We start from the raw sequence: 22,823 nt of genomic DNA, 5'->3' as shown, positions 1-22,823 counted from the left end.
CAAAGAAATCGCCCCGGCAGTCGTCACCCGGCACAGTCCCAGTTGGCCCCCTGACCAGTTGGGGAAGGCGCCAGCTGGGCCCGGTTACCAGATAGGATTCTTTTCCCTTTTCTGGACGAGGGGGCTCATACGGTGGTCTTTCCCCACCGCGCCTTGGCGGCGGCTGCCCCAAGCTTTAGCGCGTCCCTCAGCACGTAGCCCTGGACCTTGGAGTGCGCCAGTCCGCAACACTCGGTCGGGGTCAGTTCTTTCAGCTGGCAGACCAGCAAGTTGCGGGCAGACCAAAGAGCGTCTTTCACCGCATTGATGGTCCTCCAGGCGCAGTTGATGTTGGTCTCGGTGTGCGTCCCCGGAAACAGCCCGTAGAGCACGGAGTCCCGCGTCACGGAGCTGCTCGGGACGAACCTCGACAAATACCACTGCATCCCCCTCCAGACCTCCTGCGCATAGGCACACTCCAGAAGGAGGTGATCGACAGTCTCGTCCCCCCCGCAGCCACCTCGAGGGCAGCGTGCGGTGGTGCAGAGATTCCGGGCATGCATAAAGGATCTCACTGGCAGAGCCCCTCTCACCGCCAGCCAAGCAATGTCCTTGTGCTTGTTTGAAAGTTCTGGCGATGAGGCATTCTGCCAAACGACTTTGGCAGTCTGCGTGGGGAACCACACGACGGGATCCACCCTCTCCTTTTCCCGAAGGGTCCCGAGGATACGACATGCTGACCACTGCCTGACGGCCTTGTGGTCAAAGTTGTTTCCTTTCAAAAATTTCTTCACGAAGGACAGGTGGTACGGAACGGTCCAACTACTCGGAGCGTTCCGCGGCAACGAGGCCAGGCCCATCCTTCGCAGCACCGGGGACAGGTAGAACCTCAGTAAGTAGTGACACTTGGTGTTTGCGCACTGAGGATCTACGCACAGCTCGATGCAGCCACACACAAAGGTAGCCGTCAGGGCGAGGGTGGCGTTCGGTACGCCCTTTCCCCCATTTCCCAGGTCTTTGTACATGGTGTCTCTGCAGACCCGGTCCATCCTCGACCCCCAAATGAAGTGGAAGATGGCCCGGGTGACCGCAGCGGCGCAGGTCCAGGTAATAGGCCAGGCCTGCGCCACATACAACAGTACCGAAAGCCCCTCGCACCTGACAACCAGGTTCTTACCTGCGATGGAGAGGGACCGGAGCGTCCACCTGCCCAGCTTCTGCTTAAATTTGGCGATACGCTCCTCCCAAGTCTTAGTGCATGCCCCAGCTCCACCAAACCAAACACCCAGCACCTTCAGGTAATCTGTCCTGACGGTGAAGGGGACGAAGGAGCAGTCGTCCCAGTTCCCGAAGAACATGACCTCGCTCTTACCCCTATTGACTTTGGCACCCGAGGCCAGTTCAAACTGGCCGCAGATGTCCAACAGCCTACTCACCGACCGACGATCGGTGCAGAAGACGGCGACATCGTCCATGTACAGGGAGGTCTTGACCTGAAGGCCTCCGCTGCCTGGGATAGTCACGCCCTTCAGGCTCACGTCCTTCCTGATGGAGGCGGCGAAGGGCTCCACACAGCACACGAACAAGGCAGGAGAGAGCGGGCAGCCCTGCCTGACTCCAGATCTAACAGGAAAACTGTCTGATTCCCACCCGTTGATCGAGACTGCGCTAACCATGTTAGCGTAGAGCAGCCGGATCCAATTGCGGATGCCCTCCCCGAACCCCAATTTGGAGAGGACGTCCCTCATGTAAGCATGAGAGACCCTGTTGAAGGCCTTCTCCTGGTCCAGGCTGACGAGGCAGGTGTCCACCCGCCTGTCCTGTACTTCGGCGATCGTATCCCTGATGAGCGCGAGGCTCTCAGCGATCTTCCTGCCCGGCACAGCACAGGTTTGGTCAGGGTGAATCACCGACTCCAGGACAGACCTGACCCGGTTGGCAATGACCTTGGCCAGGATTTTGTAGTCCACGTTCAAAAGTGAAATGGGACGCCAATTCTTAATTTCTTCCCTCTCCCCCTTCCTCTTGTAAATGAGGGTGATGATGCCCTTCCTCATGGACTTGCACATTTCCCCTGCCCGAAGCGCACTATCGTACACCTCCAGCAGGTCCTGGCCGACCAGGCCCCACAGAGCAGAATACAGCTCGACCGGTAAGCCATCACTTCCGGGAGTCCTATTCCTCTGCAAGGACTTGAGGGCTCTGGTCAGCTCGTCCAGGGATATCGGCCGGTCCAGCCACTCCCTCGTGCCGTCGTCTAAGACCTCCGTGATAGACGACAGGAACGACTCGGAGGCCGTGCTGTCCGTGGGCTTCGTGTCGTACAGTCCGGCATAGAAGGATCTGCTGATCCTCAAAACGTCAGGCCGAGACGACGTCACCGAGCCGTCGTCCTCCTTCAGCCGGCTAAGCACAGAGCTCTCTTTGTGCAACTTCTGAAAGAAGAAACGCGAGCACATCTCGTCCTGCTCCACGGAGCGGACCCTGGACCGGAAGATTATCCTGGAGGCCTCCGCGGCGAAGAGCGAGGCTTGCTGGCCCCTCACTTCGCGGAGGTCCTCCGTGACATCGACCCCCATCAACTGCAGAAGGAGCAGGTTCTGCACCCTTTTCTGGAGTCGCGACAGCTTTCCCCGCCTCTCTCTTGCCTTCTGAACACCCTTGAGGACAAAGAACCTCTTGATGTTCTCCTTCACCGTCTCCCACCAGTCGCCTGCAGACTCAAAGAGGGGTTTCACGGTTCTCCAACCGGCGTACTCCCTCTTAAGCTCCTCGACGTTCTCTGGGGTCAACAGAGTCGTGTTGAGCTTCCACGTCCCCTTGCCGGCCGGCTGGTCGTCCTGTAAGTGACAGTCGGCCAACAGGAGGCAGTGGTCAGAGAAGAACACCGGCTCGACACCGGTGGACCTGACCGAGAACGTCCGTGACACAAACAGGAAGTCTATCCTTGAGCGGATAGACCCGTCTGGCCGCGACCAGGTGTACCTCTGCTGCGCTCCGTCTGCAGGGGTGCTGAAGACGTCGAGCAGCTTGGCGTCCTTCACCGTGCCCATCAGGAATCTGGACGTGACGTCCAGTTGAATCCCCCCACCCGCTGTCCCCACGCCGGATCTTCCATCTGCATCAATGATGCAGTTGAAGTCTCCGCCTAGGATGACCGGCCTGGACGTAGCCAGCAGGGGTGGAAGCCGCTGCAGGACGGCCAACCGCTCACTCCGTACCACTGGGGCGTACACGTTGATCAGCCTCAGGGGAGCATTCCTGTAGGTGATGTCAGCCACTAGGAGGCGCCCCCCCACCACCTCCTGAACTTGAGAGATGGTGAAGTTGTGCCCCCGCAGCAGAATAGCCAGGCCTGAGGAGCGACAGTCGTTACCCCCCGACCAGATCGAAGGCCCACAGGTCCAGGCGCCGGACCATTTCCCGTACCTGCCGAGGTGCGGTATCCCGCAGTCCTGCAGAAACATGAGGTCCGCCTTGATGGTGGTCAGGTAGGCCAACGTGGACACACATCTCGCGGTTGACTTGACGCTGCGCACATTAATGTTCGCAACTCGTACCCCCATTGTGGGCAGTGACCGCAGTACCCTCCCCAGGTCCAAGGTCCAGCCCCTCCATCTGTCCCTTCATGCCCATTGCCCGGGCTAACTGCTGGACGCTCTCTGGGCTCAGGAAACCGTCTGTGCTGCCTTCCGGGTGGCATCCCCCCGCCAGGGGTGCGGAGGCAGGAGGGTCCGGCTCCGGATCAGGCTGGGGACGTGCTGTTTCCTCCTTCCCGCCTGGAAGTTCCGGGGGGCCCTCCAGTGCTCCAGCGGCACTTGACTGGGTGTCAGAGTGAGCCTCAGGACGCCTCCCGTCACCTGGAAGCGGGGTGCTGCTTTCCTTCCCCCTCGAGACCTTTAACTTCTGCTTCGGGTGGGCCCTCTCCGAATCCTCCTCGTCAGAGGAGCTCTTATAGCCCCCCTGTAGCTGCCTCTTCCCTCCTGATTGTTGCGGTTCCTGGGCCCGTCGACGCACCTTCCTCCTCGCTTTCCGGACTGTAGTCCACTCCCCTGGGTTGCCTGCCGCCGCCTCCATTGGCTCCGGGTTGTCGGGGGGGAATCGGAGCCTGCAGGGGTGCTTTGCTGGCTTCGGGCCCATCCTGCAGGGCTGGGCCCTCCTGCACGGCCTGGCCCTCCTGCACATTAGTGGGGTCCTTGCTGGGCCCTGGTGCCTTCCTCTCCTCCGGGGGGGCTGGCCCCGCATTTCCCCTGCCGGCGACATGGGCGTAGGTGGTACCCCGCCGCGGGCATGCCCTATAGAAGTGGCCCGCTTCCCCGCAAAGGTTGCAGCTTCTCTCTCGTGGGCAATCCTTTGCAAGGTGTCCCTCCTCCCTGCAGTTCCTGCAGATGGTGACTTTGCAGTCGGCCGCCATGTGACCTGACCTACCACAGGCATGGCAGACTTTAGGTTGCCCTGCATAGGTCAGGTCGCCCCTGCTCCCGCCGATCGCGAAGCTGGACGGTGGGTGTGCGACATTCCCGTCTGCGCCCATCCTCAGCGTCACCTTGACCTGCCTCTTACTCGTCCAGATGCCAAAGGGGTCCACCATGTCAGTTAGGTCCCCTTCCACCTTCACATACCTTCCGAGGAAGGTCAGGACGTCAACTGCTGGCACATGCGGGTTGTACATGTGTACAGTCACCATACGGCTCCTCTGTGCTGGTATCACAAACAGCGGGACAGCGGTCAATACAGAGAGGGGGCCCTCACCTCCTTTCTCCTTGAAAACCTCCAGGAAGCGCTCGCAAAGCTTGGCACTCCGGAAGGTCACGTCGTAAAAACCCCCTCCGGGGAAATCCTGCAGGCAGTAAATGTCCGCAGCAGCAAACTCACAACAGTCCAACAGGACCCTCTTCACGAAGAAGGTGCGGTCCACAGGTGCACCTTCATCCACCTTCTTTACAGAAACACGGATGGTGTTCCGGACCCCCTGACCTGGGGCACGAGCACTTGCCGCAGCCATCGTTGCAGGTTGGCTGCTTCCCTGAACCAGCGTTAGGCCGAAGCCAGCATTAAGATCCACTGGTCGCAAGGGTGCACAGCCAACCCGACGTCCTCCTTTCACCTCCAAGACAGCACTCTCGTCCTCTCAGTCCACAAGAGAGTGGGTCTTTATTGTGTTTGAGATGTAAGCTGGTTCACTGAGCTGTAAGATTTGTCCCCAGATGTTTTGTCACCTTTTTTTTTTATTTGAAAAAATATACTTTATTCGTAAGATGTACAAAAAAATAAAACATATTTACACACCTACCCAGTCATGCAAGCCGCTCCGTTTTACCCAGGGGGTACATACACCAACTAAAGGAAAAAAAAACAAAACAGAAAAAAAAAACAAAGCAAAGAAAATTCCCCAGCAGTCGTCACCCCGCACAGTCCCAGTTGGCCCCCTGACCAGTTGGGGAAGGCGCCAGCTGGGCCCAGTTACCAGATAGGATTCTTTTCCCTTTTCTGGACGAGGGGGCTCATACGGTGGTCTTTCCCCACCGCGCCTTGGCGGCGGCTGCCCCAAGCTTTAGCGCGTCCCTCAACACGTAGCCCTGGACCTTGGAGTGCGCCAGTCTGCAACACTCGGTCGGGGTCAGTTCTTTCAGCTGGCAGACCAGCAAGTTGCGGGCAGACCAAAGAGCGTCTTTCACCGCATTGATGGTCCTCCAGGCGCAGTTGATGTTGGTCTCGGTGTGCGTCCCCGGAAACAGCCCGTAGAGCACGGAGTCCCGCGTCACGGAGCTGCTCGGGACGAACCTCGACAAATACCACTGCATCCCCCTCCAGACCTCCTGCGCATAGGCACACTCCAGAAGGAGGTGATCAACAGTCTCGTCCCCCCCGCAGCCACCTCGAGGGCAGCGTGCGGTGGTGCAGAGATTCCGGGCATGCATAAAGGATCTCACTGGCAGAGCCCCTCTCACCGCCAGCCAAGCAATGTCCTTGTGCTTGTTTGAAAGTTCTGGCGATGAGGCATTCTGCCAAACGACTTTGGCAGTCTGCATGGGGAACCACACGACGGGATCCACCCTCTCCTTTTCCCGAAGGGTCCTGAGGATACTACGTGCTGACCACTGCCTGACGGCCTTGTGGTCAAAGGTGTTTCCTTTCAGAAATTTCTCCACGAAGGACAGGTGGTACGGAACGGTCCAACTACTCGGAGCGTTCCGCGGCAACGAGGCCAGGCCCATCCTTCGCAACACCGGGGACAGGTAGAACCTCAGTAAGTAGTGACACTTGGTGTTTGCGTACTGAGGATCTACGCACAGCTTGATGCAGCCACACACAAAGGTAGCCGTCAGGGCGAGGGTGGCGTTCGGTACGCCCTTTCCCCCATTTCCCAGGTCTTTGTACATGGTATCTCTGCGGACCCGGTCCATCCTCGACCCCCAAATGAAGTGGAAGATGGCCCGGGTGACGGCAGCGGCGCAGGTCCAGGTAATAGGCCAGGCCTGCGCCACATACAACAGTACCGAAAGCCCCTCGCACCTGACAACCAGGTTCTTACCCGCGATGGAGAGGGACCGGAGCGTCCACCTGCCCAGCTCCTGCTTAAATTTGGAGATACGCTCCTCCCAAGTCTTAGTGCATGCCCCAGCTCCACCAAACCAAACACCCAGCACCTTCAGGTAGTCTGTCCTGACGGTGAAGGGGATGAAGGAGCGGTCGTCCCAGTTCCCGAAGAACATGACCTCGCTCTTACCCCTATTGACTTTGGCACCCGAGGCCAGCTCAAACTGGCCGCAGATGTCCAACAGCCTACTCACCGACCGACGATCGGTGCAGAAGACGGCGACATCATCCATGTACAGGGAGGTCTTGACCTGAAGGCCTCCGCTGCCCGGGATAGTCACGCCCCTCAGGCTCACGTCCTTCCTGATGGAGGCGGCGAAGGGCTCCACACAGCACACGAACAAGGCAGGAGAGAGCGGGCAGCCCTGCCTGACTCCAGATCTAACAGGAAAACTGTCTGATTCCCACCCGTTGATCGAGACTGCGCTAACGATGTTGGCGTAGAGCAGCCGGATCCAATTGCGGATGCCCTCCCCAAACCCCAATTTGGAGAGGACGTCCCTCATGTAAGCATGAGAGACCCTGTCGAAGGCCTTCTCCTGGTCCAGGCTGACGAGGCAGGTGTCCACCCGCCTGTCCTGTACTTCGGCGATCGTATCCCTGATGAGCGCGAGGCTCTCAGCGATCTTCCTGCCCGGCACAGCACAGGTTTGGTCAGGGTGAATCACCGACTCCAGGACAGACCTGACCCGGTTGGCAATGACCTTGGCCAGGATTTTGTAGTCCACGTTCAAAAGTGAAATGGGACGCCAATTCTTAATTTCTTCCCTCTCCCCCTTCCTCTTGTAAATGAGGGTGATGATGCCCTTCCTCATGGACTTGCACATTTCCCCTGCCCGAAGCGCACTATCGTACACCTCCAGCAGGTCCTGGCCGACCAGGCCCCACAGAGCAGAATACAGCTCGACCGGTAAGCCATCACTTCCGGGAGTCCTATTCCTCTGCAAGGACTTGAGGGCTCTGGCCAGCTCGTCCAGGGATATCGGCCGGTCCAGCCACTCCCTCGTGCCGTCGTCTAAGACCTCCGTGATAGACGACAGGAACGACTCGGAGGCCGTGTTGTCCGTGGGCTTCGTGTCGTACAGTCCGGCATAGAAGGATCTGCTGATCCTCAAAACGTCGGGCCGAGACGACGTCACCGAGCCGTCGTCCTCCTTCAGCCGGCTAAGCACAGAGCTCTCTTTGTGCACCTTCTGAAAGAAGAAACGCGAGCACGTCTCGTCCTGCTCCACGGAGCGGACCCTGGACCGGAAGATTATCCTGGAGGCCTCCGCGGCGAAGAGCGAGGCTTGCTGGCCCCTCACCTCGCGGAGGTCCTCCGTGACATCGACCCCCATCAACTGCAGAAGGAGCAGGTTCTGCACCCTTTTCTGGAGTCGCGACAGCTTTCCCCGCCTCTCTCTTGCCTTCTGAACACCCTTGAGGACAAAGAACCTCTTGATGTTCTCCTTCACCGTCTCCCACCAGTCGCCTGGAGACTCAAAGAGGGGTTTCACGGTTCTCCAACCGGTGTACTCCCTCTTAAGCTCCTCGACGTTCTCTGGGGTCAACAGAGTCGTGTTGAGCTTCCACGTCCCCTTGCCGGCCGGCCGGTCGTCCTGTAAGTGACAGTCGGCCAACAGGAGGCAGTGGTCAGAGAAGAACACCGGCTCGACACCAGTGGACCTGACCGAGAACGTCCGTGACACAAACAGGAAGTCTATCCTTGAGCGGATAGACCCGTCTGGCCGCGACCAGGTGTACCTCTGCTGCGCTCCGTCTGCAGGGGTGCTGAAGACGTCGAGCAGCTTGGCGTCCTTCACCGTGCCCATCAGGAATCTGGACGTGACGTCCAGTTGAATCCCCCCACCCGCTGTCCCCACGCCGGACCTTCCATCTGCATCAATGATGCAGTTGAAGTCTCCGCCTAGGATGACCGGCCTGGACGTAGCCAGCAGGGGTGGAAGCCGCTGCAGGACGTCCAACCGCTCACTCCGTACCACTGGGGCGTACACGTTGATCAGCCTCAGGGGAGCATTCCTGTAGGTGATGTCAGCCACTAGGAGGCGCCCCCCCACCACCTCCTGAACTTGAGAGATGGTGAAGTTGTGCCCCCGCAGCAGAATAGCCAGGCCCGAGGAGCGACAGTCGTTACCCCCCGACCAGATCGAAGGCCCACAGGTCCAGGCGCCGGACCATTTCCCGTACCTGCCGAGGTGCGGTATCCCGCACTCCTGCAGAAACAGGAGGTCCGCCTTGATGGTGGTCAGGTAGGCCAACGTGGACACACATCTCGCGGTTGACTTGACGCTGCGCACATTAATGCTCGCAATTCGTACCCCCATTGTGGGCAGTGACCGCAGTACCCTCCCCAAGTCCAAGGTCCAGCCCCTCCATCTGTCCCTTCATGCCCATTGCCCGGGCTAACTGCTGGACGCTCTCTGGGCTCAGGAAACCGTCTGTGCTGCCTTCCGGGTGGCATCCCCCCGTCAGGGGTGCGGAGGCAGGAGGGTCCGGCTCCGGATCAGGCTGGGGACGTGCTGTTTCCTCCTTCCCGCCTGGAAGTTCCGGGGGGCCCTCCAGTGCTCCAGCGGCACTTGACTGGGTGTCGGAGTGAGCCTCAGGACGCCTCCCGTCACCTGGAAGCGGGGTGCTGCTTTCCTTCCCCCTCGAGACCTTTAACTTCTGCTTCGGGTGGGCCCTCTCCGAATCCTCCTCGTCAGAGGAGCTCTTATAGCCCCCCTGTAGCTGTCTCTTCCCTCCTGATTGTTGCGGTTCCTGGGCCCGTCGACGCACCTTCCTCCTCGCTTTCCGGACTGTAGTCCACTCCCCTGGGTCGCCTGTCGCCGCCTCCATTGGCTCCGGGTTGTCGGGGGGGATTGGAGCCTGCAGGGGTGCTTTGCTGGCCTCGTGGCCATCCTGCAGGGCTGGGCCCTCCTGCACGGCCTGGCCCTCCTGCACATTAGTGGGGTCCTTGCTGGGTCCTGGTGCCTTCCTCTCCTCCGGGGGGGCTGGCCCCGCATTTCCCCTGCCGGCGACCTGGGCATAGGTGGTACCCCGCCGCGGGCATGCCCTATAGAAGTGGCCCGCTTCCCCGCAAAGGTTGCAGCTTCTCTCTCGTGGGCAATCCTTTGCAAGGTGTCCCTCCTCCCTGCAGTTCCTGCAGATGGTGACTTTGCAGTCGGCCGCCATGTGACCTGACCTACCACAGGCATGGCAGACTTTGGGTTGCCCTGCATAGGTCAGGTAGCCCCTGCTCCCGCCGATCGCGAAGCTGGACGGTGGGTGTGCGACATTCCCGTCTGCGCCCATCCTCAGCGTCACCTTGACCTGCCTCTTACTCGTCCAGATGCCAAAGGGGTCCACCATGTCAGTTAGGTCCCCTTCCACCTTCACGTACCTTCCGAGGAAGGTCAGGATATCAACTGCTGGCACATGCGGGTTGTACATGTGTACAGTCACCATACGGCTCCTCTGCGCTGGCATCACAAACAGTGGGACAGCGGTCAATACAGAGAGGGGGCCCTCACCTCCTTTCTCCTTGAAAACCTCCAGGAAGCGCTCGCAAAGCTTGGCACTCCGGAAGGTCACATCGTAAAAACCCCCTCCGGGGAAATCCTGCAGGCAGTAAATGTCCGCAGCAGCGAACCCACAACAGTCCAACAGGACCCTCTTCACGAAGAAGGCGCGGTCCACAGGTGCACCTTCATCCACCTTCTTTACGGAAACACGGATGGTGTTCCGGACCCCCTGACCTGGGGCACGAGCACTTGCCGCAGCCATCGTTGCAGGTTGGCTGCTCCCCTGAACCAGCGTTAGGCCAAAGCCAGCATTAAGATCCACTGGTCGCAAGGGCGCACAGCCAACCCGATGTCCTCCTTTCACCTCCAAGACTGCACTCTCGTCCTCTCAGCCCACAAGAGAGTGGGTCTTTATTGTGTTCGAGATGTAAGCTGGTTCACTGAGCTGTAAGGTTTGTCCCCAGATGTTTTGTCACCATTCCAGGTAACATCAACAGTGAGCCTCTGACGAAGCGCTGGTGTTATGTCTCCGCTTTCTATTTATCTGGTTAGGTTTCCTTGGGTTGGTGATGTCATTTCCTGCATTGGTGATGTCATTTCCAGTTCTTTTTCTCAGGGGATGGTAGATTGGCTCCAAATCAATGTGTTTGTTGATGGAGTTCTGGTTGGAATGCCATGCTTCTAGGAATTCTTTTAAGTTCATTAGCTAATGAATTTAAAAGCCCCTATACAGACAACAAACAAAACAAACGTCATCTACAAAATACCTTGCAAAAACTGTGACAAACACTACATTGGACAAACTGGCAGAAAGCTAGCCACCAGGATACATGAACATCAACTAGCCACAAAACGACATGACCCACTATCACTCGTATCCTTACATACAGATGAGGAAGGACACCACTTTGATTGGGACAACACATCCATCCTAGGACAAGCCAAACAGAGACATGCACGAGAATTCCTAGAAGCATGACATTCCAACCAGAACTCCATCAACAAACACATTGATTTGGAGCCAATCTACCATCCCCTGAGAAAAAGAACTGGAAGTGACATCACCAATGCAGGAAATGACATCACCAACCCAAGGAAACCCTAACCAGATAAATAGAAAGCGGGATATAACACCAGTGCTTCGTCGGAGGCTCATGATGATGTTATCTAGAATAGTGACGAAACGTCTGAAAACTAACCTTCTAGCTCAGCGAGCAAACTCACATCCAGAACCTCAACCTGAGCTACAAATCTTCTCAATATTTGATAGTGTTTATGTCTTCATCACACTATAGTTTTTCACCTCACTTTGTATTGACAGTAAATTCAGATATATTATACTTGGTCTCCTTATCTGTGTCATTGATCTACAGTATAAATAGCTGAAACCCAGTGCTGATCAATGAGGCACTCCACAAGCAACATCCTACCATTTTGGAAAAAAACCATTCATTCCTATTCTCTATTTGTTGACCATTAACGAATTTCCAGTCCATTTCCAATGTATATTCTCAAACCCATGAGCCCTAACCTTGTGCAACAGTCTCGAGTGAGAAACCTTACCATTGCCTTCCTAAAATACATATGTATTACATACAGTGCCTCCCCCTCATCATCCCTGCCAGTCAAAACCTCAAAAACCTCTAAAACAGCTATTTAAATGTCATTCCTGTTTAATAAAATCATGTTGAAAGGCCAACTCCTGATCCTAGTTTCCTAAAATGTGCTTCCTGATTTTTCTGCTGAATGGCCTAACTGTCATTTTAAGTTTTGGGTTTTCTTTTACATGTATGATCTCCCACAAAATGACATATTTTCTCCTTACCTACCTAATCAAATTCTTTGATTAATTTGAATAACTTGACCGTCAAGTGACATAGCTCTTGTATTGCCCTCTGAGAACTTGTCAGTCTTTAACTTTCAAATGTGGCTCTGGATAGTAGATTTTGAGAGGAAATTTGAATATGGATGGCATCATGTTCAAACACAATAGCATGATAATTACAGGCTAGAAGCATGAGTTTTCCAGAAGGTGCCACTTCATGGTTAACATGAATGGGAGGCCCAGCAGAGAGATATTAATTTGTGGTTGGCAGAAAATTGAAGGATACGGTTAATACCGTGAAGGGCTGCAACAAATCAAATAAAGCATTCATAAATGAGTAGAGTGGGCACATACTTGAGTTGGGTACTTTGATAGGAGGTCTTAGGAGACATTGTAGTCCTTGGAAAAGAATGTCTAAATGGATTGGATTGAGTATTGGCTATCTGACAGAAGGCAGAGAGTTGGGATAAAAAGCTCTTTCTCGGAATGGCAACCGGTGATGAGTGGTGTCCCGCAGGGTTCAGTGTTGGGGCCACAGCTGTTCACCTTGTATATTAATGATCTGGATGAAGGGACTGGGGGCATTCTGGCGAAGTTTGCCGATGATACGAAGATAGGTGGACAGGCAGGTAATACTGAGGAGGTGGGGAAACTGCAGAAAGATTTAGACAGTTTAGGAGAGTGGTCCAGGAAATGACTGATGAAATTCAATGTGAGTAAATGTGAGGTTTAGCACTTTGGAAAAAAGAATACAGGCATGGACTATTTTCTAAACGGTGAGAAAATTCGCAAATCAGAAGTGCAAAGGGATCTGGGAGTGTTGGTCAGGATTCTCTAAAGGTTAACTTGCAGGTAGAGTCTGTAATTAAGAAAGCGAATATAATGTTGTCGTTTATCTCAAGAGGGTTGGAATATAAAAGCAGCGATGTGCTTCTGAGGCTCTAGTTTGGCCCCATTTAGAATACTGTGTCCAATTTGGGCCCCACTCCTCAGGAAGGACAAATTAGCCCTGGAGCGTGTCTAGCGGAGATTCACACGGATGATCCCTGGAATGGTAGGTTTAGCGCATGATGAACGGCTAAGGATCCAGGGATTGTACTCATTAGAGTTGAGAAGGTTGAGGGGAGATCTAATAGAAACTTACAAGATAATGTATGGCTTAGAACGGGTGGACACTAGGAAGTTGTTTCCGTTAGGCGGGGAGACTAGGACCCGTGGGCACAGCCTTAAAATTAGAGGGGGTAAATTTAAAACAGAAATGAGACGACATTTCTTCAGCCAGAGAGTGGTGGGCTTGTGGAATTCATTGCCACAGAGTGCCTTGGAGGCTGGAATGTTGGATGCCTTCAAGGCAGAGATCGACAAATTCTTGATCTCAAAAGGAATCAAGGGCTACGGGGAGAGTGCAGGGAAGTGGTGTTGAATTGCCCATCAGCCATGATTTAAATGGCGGAGTGACTTGATGGGCTGAATGGCCTTACTTCCACTCCTGTGTCTTATGGTCTTAAATGAAGTGGAAAAGCAAAGGTGTCTCAAGGTTGAGATTCACCAATTAGTGAAAATAATGCTACCATTTTACACATTTGGAAACAAGAAAACAAAACCACTCATGCTTGTTTCTGAATGGGTAGACTTGAAAATCAGAGAAATGTGTTAGAGATAGTAAGAACTACTGGAGCCAGAGATAATACAGCGTGGAGCTGGAGGAACACAACAGGCCAGGCAGCATTAGAGCAGCAGGAAAGTTGGCATTTCGGGTCAGGACCCTTCTTCTGCTCCACTAATGCTGCCTGTCCTGCTGCACTTCTCCAGCTCCACACTGTGTTATCAAAGAAATATGTTAACCTTGTTTGAACCCTGGCTTGTATGTATTTGACATTCTGGAAGGAATATGGAGAAAAAGTAAATAAGTGAAGGCTAGATGAAGATCAGGCCAGAGCTAAATGAGTGGTAAAGTAAGATCAAGGGGCTGAATGGTTTAATACTGTTCCTAACCCAAATGACAGCCAAGTGAAAGAAGGGATTACATTTGAAGAATGCTTTTCTTCACATTTTTCATTTTCTGCTTCTACACTAATTGATAAAAACTCTGCTGTTAGCCTCCCTAGGGCACAGTCACCAAACGAGCAGGATGCAGATGGAAAAAAGAGCGGTGCAGTTGAACAGGAGGTAGAAGAGAGAGGTGATGAGAATTCCAGGCTGAGCCTGAACCAGAAGATGGCCTTGTTTAACAGTCTGTGTCAGCCCATGCCTAAGAAGATGCCAACAGTGGAAGGACGTAATGGGCGCAGACAGAAAGGGGCTCGGTATCGCACACAACCTGTCACCTTTGGTGAAGTCCAGCTGGTAAATATTGTTTTTATTTCAATCTTACTAAGATGGTGAAGCAGAACAATTTCCTTCTGTGATTCATGATTTAAAACAGTCCATAAGTGTTTGAACAATAATTAATGACTGTACATTCTTGCGTCTGAAAGGTTTCAGGCCTTATTTGGAAGTTTTATGTAGGATCATAAAACTAGGAGCAGAAGTTGGCTATTCAGCCCCTCAAACCTGCTCTGCCATTCAGTAAGATCAGAGCTGGTCTGATTACACTATAGTCGCACCTACCGCAGGTAATCTTTCAACCCCGAGCTGATCAAGAATCTGCCTCTTCCTTCTTTCTGCTTTCACTGCCTATTGAGGAAGAGAGTCCCAAAGACTCTTGACCATTTGTGAGATTAAAATTCTGCTCATCTCTGCTTTAAATGGGTGTCTCCTTATTTTTACACTGTGAGTCCTGGTTTTAGAATCTCCCACAGAATGTGATGGGGAATCTCAGCAGGTCTGGCAGCATTTAGATCTTTCTCTACAGAGAGATTTGTTTCTGTGTTTTTGATTCAGATTTCCAACATCCAGTTCTTTGCTTTATAAAATCATCTCCATATCCACCTTGTCAAGACTAATTAAGTTTCCTCTTACTCTACTGTATTCCAGCAGATATGAACCTGACTGGTTCAACCCTTTCCTCATAAAACAAACCTCCCCTCTCTAACTATCACAGCTATTCCAGGTAGTCGAATAGCCCTTGTCTGAATTGCTTCCAAACTGGTTGCATCCTTCCTTAATTAACAACACCAATACTGCACACAGTAAACAATTCCCCTCAAAATGAACAATAATAATCCAATAGTTTTTAATTAGTTGCTGTACCTGCACATTCACCTGTGATACATGAACTCATGCACCTAATGTGTTAAACATTACAGTTGCAGAACCCATTATGGCTTGATTGTCCGGTATAATATGTTCACTAAGGCATGCAGACTGTGCAAACCCAATCTGTAACCTGCACTAGATGAAGGGCAGCACAGTGGCTCGGTGGTTAGAATTGCTGCCTCACAGCACCAGGGATCTGGCTGCCTGTGTGGAGTTTGGAAATCAGAGCACCTGTTTCCATGTGCATTTCCTCTGGGTGCTATGATTTCCTCCCACAGTCTGAAGATGTGCAGGATAGGTAGATTGTCCATGCTAAATTGCCCGTAGTGTCTAGAAATTTGCAAGCTAGGTGGGTTAGCCATGGGAAATGGGGCTAAGTCTGGATGGGATGCTCTTTGGAGGGATATTGTGGACTCGGTGGGATGAATGGCCTGCTTCCACATTTTAGGGATTCTATAAATATTATCGGGGATATTATAGCTAACTGCCTTGTACAGAGAGGGAAAAAATCGCCAATATTTCTATTAAGCATTACTATTTAATGATTCCTACTGGAAAATGCATGGGCATTGATTGAGAGTGGGAAAGACGCTACCTTGTGATGCCCTCAATAGTCAAATAGTCTACTGGCACCGTACAGGGTAACACTTGTACATTAGTTAAATGAGCAGGGATTGTGACATTGACATCCCATATTGAACTACACCCCTGCATAGGTCAGTGTGTTAAAAAGGGAAAGAAAAGATATTAGTGTGAAAAACTAAATTGACTGGAAAATCTATCTGTAAAAGAACCGCTGTGCTTTCAGTCCAGCAAGCTGTCCTTTGATCAACACTTGTTCCCAAGATATTTACACAATGTCTCTGAGGGGAACACAACGATACTTTGAAGTGGTTAACCACAGAGACTGTGGTGAGTTCAGGAACTACAAACTCCTGGGAATGTGCCGTTGCCGGTTTGTGATTTCTGTTTATTCAACTGGAATAAATAGACAATGCCATTTTGGTAATGTAGGAATGAGCACATCACAACGCAGGTTAAAAAAATAAAGTTAATCCAATCAGTCAGCTCAGGATGCAAACGTCCAAATACTCCAACCTCATGGTCAGTGTGTTTTTTTTAACAATGTGTGCTCCTGGCCAATCAGGCTGTGCTCATGTATGAAAGTATATCCAGTGTCAACATGGCACAGTTGCCAGCATTTGACACAACAGGTTGAAGGTCCAAAACCTACTGTAGCTGAGCACACACCCTGCATTCAATGCAGTACTGTTAGACTGTTACTCTATAACAGACTCCTACTACCTATAAAGGATCTCTCAGCTTGTTTTGTGAAGAAGTACTGAGTTGTCCCAGTGTTCAGGTCAGCACCTCTCTCATGATCACACTCACCAGGAACACTGTCACTGGCTGTTTGTTCATTTGTTGTTTTTGTGATCTCACTGTGCCAACCAAGTTTCCCAAACTAGTACCATTTGCCTTCACTTGGCTCACATTCCTCCAAACCTTTCCAATGCATGTACCCGTCCAAATGTCTTTTAAATGTGTAATTGTACTCTCTTCTACCACTCCCTCTGGCATTTTATTGCATGCATACACCACACTGTGTGTGGGAAAGTTGTCCCTCAGGTCCTTTTAAATCTTTCCCCTCTCACCTTACGTCTATGCCCTCTGGTTTTGGGCTCCCCTAACCTGGAGAAATGATCTTGGCTATTCACCCTATCCATGCCCCTCATGATTTTATAAGCCTTTCTAAGGTCACCCCTCAGGGACCGACGCCCCAGCCGATTCAGCTTCTGCCTATGGTTCAAACCCTCCAATCCTGGCAACATCTTTGTAAATCTTTTCTGCACACTTTCAAGTTTGACAACATCTTTCCTATAGCAGGTCGACTAAATTGAAACAGTATTCCAAAATTGGCCTAACCAATGGCCTGCAGAGCCACAACATCATTCCTGGTCGGCACAACATTGTGGGCTGAAGGGCCTGTTCTGTGCTGTACTGTTCTATGTTCTATGTTCTATGTTCTAAACCCAAAGAAAAATAGTTTAGCTAAAGGGACAGTCATATATTGTCACTTCAGAATTCTTTATTTCCATGAATTTTGAAATTGGCAATAGATGCAAGATATCTTTTATCTATGACCCTTCATGTGGTGATCACCCCCAAGATTCTCACTGGTAAAGATCACACACCAAGTCTCAATTAAGGGAAATCTGGAAAAGTGACAGAAACTTGGTCAAAAATAAAGGTTTGAGGATACTTTTCAAGGTAGAGAGCAAGGCAAGGAAGAGAATTCCAGAGAGTGAGGTGGTCATTACTGAGTGAAAAGGAGACAGGTCATGGCAGTGTAGGATAGCTTAGGACAGGATGGAGTAGGATAAGACAGGCTGAGCCCATGCGGTTAGCCAGACTCAGGGAGACAGGCAGCATGACCTGGTACATATGGTCAGATGAGGATGCAGAGCTGAAGGAGACAAGACCATGACATGGAAGTTTTTAATGCCAGAAGCTGAGGAATGAGGAGTGTGGCTCAGAAAGCAGACATGAGTTTTGGAATGGAGGATATTGAGTTGGGATGGGGGTGGGATTTTGGGTCAGAGGGAATGGGGCTTGGGATGAGAGAGAGGGAGATATGGGATGGGAGAGTGTAGTTCAGAATAAAGGAATGGGGTTTGAAATGGGGAGAGAGATTTTGGTTGTGCAACTGGGAGCATGGATTGGAAGGAGTATGATTTGGGATGGGGGAGTGGAGTTCGGGATGGAGTACTGAGTTTTAGAATGGGGGAGTTTGGCATTGGAGGGAGTGAGATTTTATAGGGTATAGTGAGGTTTGTGGAGGATGAATAGATTTTGGGATGGAGGAAATGGGGTATGCCACTGAGGAGTGGGGTTTGGGATGGGTAGCGTGAGGTTTGGAATGGAAGTTTTGGGTTTAGCTTAGAAAAGTGGGGTTTTATACAGTGCAGGAGGCATGTAACAGATTTAAGATAAGACCATAAGACATAGGAGTGGAAGTAAGGCCATTCAGCCCATCGGGTCCACTCCGCCATTTAAATCATGGCTAATGGGCATTTCAACTCTACTTCCCTGCACCCTCCCCGTAGCCCTTGATTCCTTGTGAGATCAAGAATTTGTCGATCTCTCCCTTGAAGGCATCTAACGACCCGGCCTCCACTGCACTCCGTGGCAATGAATTTCGCAAGCCAACCACGCTCTGGCTGAAGAAATGTCGTCTCATTTCTGTTTTAAATTTACTCCCTCTAATTTTAAGGCTGTGCCCACAGGTCCTAGTCTTCCTGCCTAACGGAAACAACTTCCCAGTGTCCACCTTTTCTAAGCCGTGCATTATCTTGTAAGTTTCTGTTAGATCTCCCCTCAACCTTCTCAACTCTAATGAGTACAATCCCTGGATCCTTAGCCGTTCATCATATGTTAAACCTACCATTCCAGGGATCATTCATGTGAATCTCTGCTGGACATGCTCCAAGGCTAGTATGTCCTTCCTGAGGTGTGGGACCCAAAACTGGACACAGTGTTCTAAATGGGGCCTAACTAGAGCTTTCTAAAGCCTCAGAAGCACATTGCTCCTTTTATATTCCAGCCCTGTTGAGATAAATGACAACATTACATTCGCTTTCTTAATCACAGGCACTACCTGCAAGTTAACTTTTCGAGAACCCTGGACCAACACTTCCAGATCCCTTTGTACTTCTGCTTTACGAATTTTCTCACCATTTAGAAAATAGTCCATGCCTGTATTCTTTTTTCCAAAGTGCAAAACCTTGCATTTGCTCACGTTGAATTTCATCAGTCATTTCCTGGACCACTCTCCTAAACTGTCTAAATCTTTCTGCAGCTTTCTCACCTCCTCAGTACTACCTGCCTGTCCACCTATCTTCGTATCATCGGCAAACTTCGCCAGAATGCCCCCAGTCCCTTCATCAAGATAATCTGGTGCAGTTTTTAAGGGGATTTCAGGAGGGTTTGCTTGGTAGGAGAGAGTGTTTCTGTGTACCGGGCAGGTCAGAATTTCAACTGTGTATTTGCTGTGTGGTGCTTCATTTTCCACTTATACAAACATTCAGTGATGAATAAATCCAGCCTTTGAGAGTTGGAGTATTGGCTCTGTCAGGACATTACTCATGTAAAATAAATTGGAACAGGGTGGGGCAGAGTGCTTTTAAAAAATAGCGTAGCTGCAATGAATCATTTTTGTTTGCTGGGACTAGAAAAGTCAGGTGTGTGGAATTGGCACTGGATCACGAATTTAACTTCAAGTCTAAACAACAACTTAGAGAAATATTGGAATTTGTGAAGCACTGCAGAATTATCTTCCAGGTAGGAGCCAGATCACCTGTGTCTAAATAAATAGCTGATTTCAAAAGCTTAGATCATTCAATTTGCTGTAAACTGCCCAATGGATAACGAACATGTTGGTGTTACTTTGGATGATTTTGAAGTGTTCAGACTCCCCAGGATGAACTTTGTCAAGAAGATAAACACGTGAAACATCAAATTTTAATTGCTACCCATGGAATCCTGGCCTGTGAAAGACAAGTATAATTTCTCGGAACTGGAAGCTCTCTCCATTTCTGGGAGCTTTCTTTGATATGTAGGAATGGATATATTTCTTCACCTAATACAAAATTGTGCTGTACTCCCTCATTGTGTTAACTAACTTGATGAGTTCAAATCCTTGAACTTCCAACTTTCAGTCCCTGAGGCAAGAGGTTACCAACTGATCCATGGCTGCACATTTAGACACTTGCTAATGATGTTGGTGTATAGGCAGGAAATGCTTAACATTCTCAATACAGCTTGCTTGATGAACTGGGGGAAAGCAAGTACATAATGAGTTAAGTGTTTAGCTGGTGTGCATGTTTAAGCTCTGTGGCAGATTGACACATTCCGCTGCCGGCTTCACTTGGATCCAGGTTTAATATTTCTCAGCTGGGCTGCCAGGTAAAATGCTGCGCTCATAGAAGTGTTTCACTTCAGGGAGGGGAAAGTGGACACTGTCCAGTAAGAGAGTCACAAGTGTACTTTCCGTGGGCCAATTACAAAAGGCAGTCATCTAGGCTTTTCTGATCGCAGCAGCATTTTACTTTAGGCTGAATCAGTGGAGGTAGAGTGAGGGGGCAGAGCAGGGAGAGCTGGAAAAAAACTGGGGGAAAATGTAAAAATTGTTACGAGGAAGTTTGAATCAGGTTGTTTGATTCGCTGATTTGGCTGTAGATTTTAACAGTCATGTTTCCTACAAATGCAAGCTCTATTAGAACAGCGCAATGTTTCCTAATTTTAGCTAAGCACTGCAGTCATCAATGGTCAGAATTATAGCAAGTTAGTTCAATTGCTACTAATCCAGACTCCCTCAGGCAGAACACTACTGTGTTTACGGTCTGGTTTGCGTACCCTGGTTGCTGTTTTTTCTACTTCCCTCCTGAATTCTTCATTGGTGAGTATGTCATTGTTTTGAATTTGTGTCGGCCCTTTATTGCCATTTTATCCCAATAACTTGCCATCCGCGGTACCCACAACTCAAAGGCAATACTGTCTGCACCACTGATGCTGAGGGCTTCAGCTTTCATGGGATCTCGTAGGCAGGAAAACAAAAGCATGAGCTCCCAACCTGTTAGCTGCAAGTGGTCTAACTCACTGCTGGCAAAATTAGGGATGTTGGCACTCCAAATTCAAAAGTTTCTATTTGATCACTACACCCAACATTGCAAAGAGTGTTGTTCATGTTTTGCATTAGATAAAGTGGCCAGGTAATGTAGATGACAGGAGAAAGGTTTCGAATAAGAAACTCTGGGATGGGGTGAAGGAGAGCTGTGTTGGGAGTATGGTATCTTGGGGTCTTTCCATGTGGGGGATATCTGATCACCTGGGAGAACCTTGTGTGGGGTAGGATTTCAGGAGAGACACAGGAAATTTCCCTCATCTTTAAGTGCTCAATTAGTGCTGTAAAGGCATTTAATGTCTCCTCAAAGCTACCTTCATGTTCTGATGCCTGGCAAGACTGGCTAACCGCAGTTAAACCTGGAAAACCAGAGGCTACCAGCTTCACTAAAATATTTAAATTCCTGAGTCGCACAGTGGCTCAGTGGTTAGCGCTGCTGCCTCACTGCACCAGGTTTGATTCCACCCTCGGGTGACTGTCTGTGTGGAGTTTGCACATTCTCCTTGTTTGCGTGGGTTTCCTCTGGGTGCTCTGGTTTCCTCTCACAGTTCAAAGATGTGTAGATTGAGTGGATTGGCCATACTAGATTGCCCGTAGTGTCCAGGGATGTGCCGGCTAGGTGGATTAGCCATGGGAAAAGCAGGGATAGGGTAGGGGGTGTGAGTCTGGAAGGGATGATCTTAGGAAGGCTGGCGTGGACTCAATGGGCTGATTCTTTAGAAACAGTTCATTTGCTTGTCCCTGGTCTACCTCTGTTAAATGCAAACGTAGGTAGATTTCAGGCAATTTGAAGAGGGACTGCAAAATTAAAAATAACTATTACATCTGTCAAGGTGCTAGCCTATTCATTCTTAGCTGGCAATATAAAACATAATGTTCCGTCTGGATTTGACCTGAATTTCAGGTCTCATTTCATAAACTGAAACCCTGAGAAAACCACTTAGATCTCTTTTGAGGTCAACCTGCTCTCCTCACCCTCCTCCAGACACAAACTAAGCCAAGTAAGTTAATCATTTTCAAACGTTTGTGTATTAAAGGCTGAGATTGTCAGCTTGCATCCCAGTTAACAAATCCCTGAAAAGCTTGTGTGCATCAATCATTAAAGCACGTGTCACAATTTCAGCTCCAGGATTTATCAGAACAACGCCATCAACTTCTGCCCAACTCCCCAGGACAGACACCTGCTGAGGAAACACTGTTGGATGCTTTAAGCTTGCCCTCCGCTCCAGAGGAGATTGTGAAGCTGGAGATAATGTCAGCTGTGTCCGTTCCCAGCTGTGAGGACAGCAGAAAGTTAGCGAGTGTGGGAAACGAGGAGAAACCAAAGGAGATCGAAGGAATATTGAAAACACAAGGAATCAGCAAGTTGAATGAAATTCACACCCTGCAGGAACAGCCCAGGAAATGTGAGGTGAGAAGCCAAACTGCTACATTGGCGGAGAGTGACTCTATTCCAAGTGGTCTATTTGGAGAGTACAACACAGACAGGGCAGACGTAACCCAGGAGCTGGGCAGGAGTGAAGATGAAGTGAGACTAGCTGAGAATGATGCTTCAGAGAAACCAAACTCCAGTGAAATACAAGAGGGTGACCAGAGAGAAACAACAGGTGAATACAATATTTGTGCTTTATCACTTATTTCTTTCAAATTCTAATGTTGATCTTTGCATGGCATGCAATTTATCCTGAATAGCGGCTGCATTGCTTGAATTGTCCTCTATTCATTTCCCTTATAGACAGTGAGTTTTTCTTAATTCTCCCTCAGGATGTGGCAAGGCCAATTTTTACTGCCCGTCTTTGAGAAGGTGGTGGTGAACAGCCATGTGCTTCTGTCCAAATGCTGATTGCTTCCCCATTGTTGCTGTTAGATAGAGCTCCAGATTTTGACAAAGAAGGAGCAGTGATAGATAACAAAGTCAGGATGGGGTGTGACTTGAAGTGGATCTCAGATGTCGGGATATTTCAATGTATATACTGGGGAAATAATTCCACAGAGGCTGCATCATCTCACCAGATCAACCTTTTATTTTCATATGCAT

General features: G+C 50.6%; 1 protein-coding gene across 7 annotated transcripts in view; it reads left to right on the top strand.

Moving 5' to 3' along the window:
- LOC125466374 (supervillin-like) overlaps positions 1-22,823 on the top strand; it is a 137,050-nt gene that overhangs the window by 26,699 nt on the left and 87,528 nt on the right. For 5 of the 7 annotated variants that reach the window (XM_059638677.1, XM_048560796.2, XM_059638676.1 and 2 more), the window contains exons 1-2: positions 14,008-14,250; positions 21,909-22,392. The exons of 1 other annotated variant lie outside the window; for it this stretch is intronic. In XM_059638677.1, coding sequence (XP_059494660.1) covers positions 14,122-14,250; positions 21,909-22,392 — 613 coding nt within the window. In that variant the 5' untranslated portion in view covers positions 14,008-14,121. Of the gene's footprint in view, positions 1-14,007; positions 14,251-20,206; positions 20,561-21,908; positions 22,393-22,823 lie in introns of those variants that run through there. One more of the 7 variants, XM_048560797.2, reaches the window with a different exon arrangement.

The sequence above is a fragment of the Stegostoma tigrinum genome, chromosome 31 (assembly GCF_030684315.1).
Source record: "Stegostoma tigrinum isolate sSteTig4 chromosome 31, sSteTig4.hap1, whole genome shotgun sequence".
NCBI classification, from domain to species: Eukaryota; Metazoa; Chordata; class Chondrichthyes; order Orectolobiformes; family Stegostomatidae; genus Stegostoma; species Stegostoma tigrinum.
This window is presented reverse-complemented; position numbering and strand designations above follow the sequence as displayed.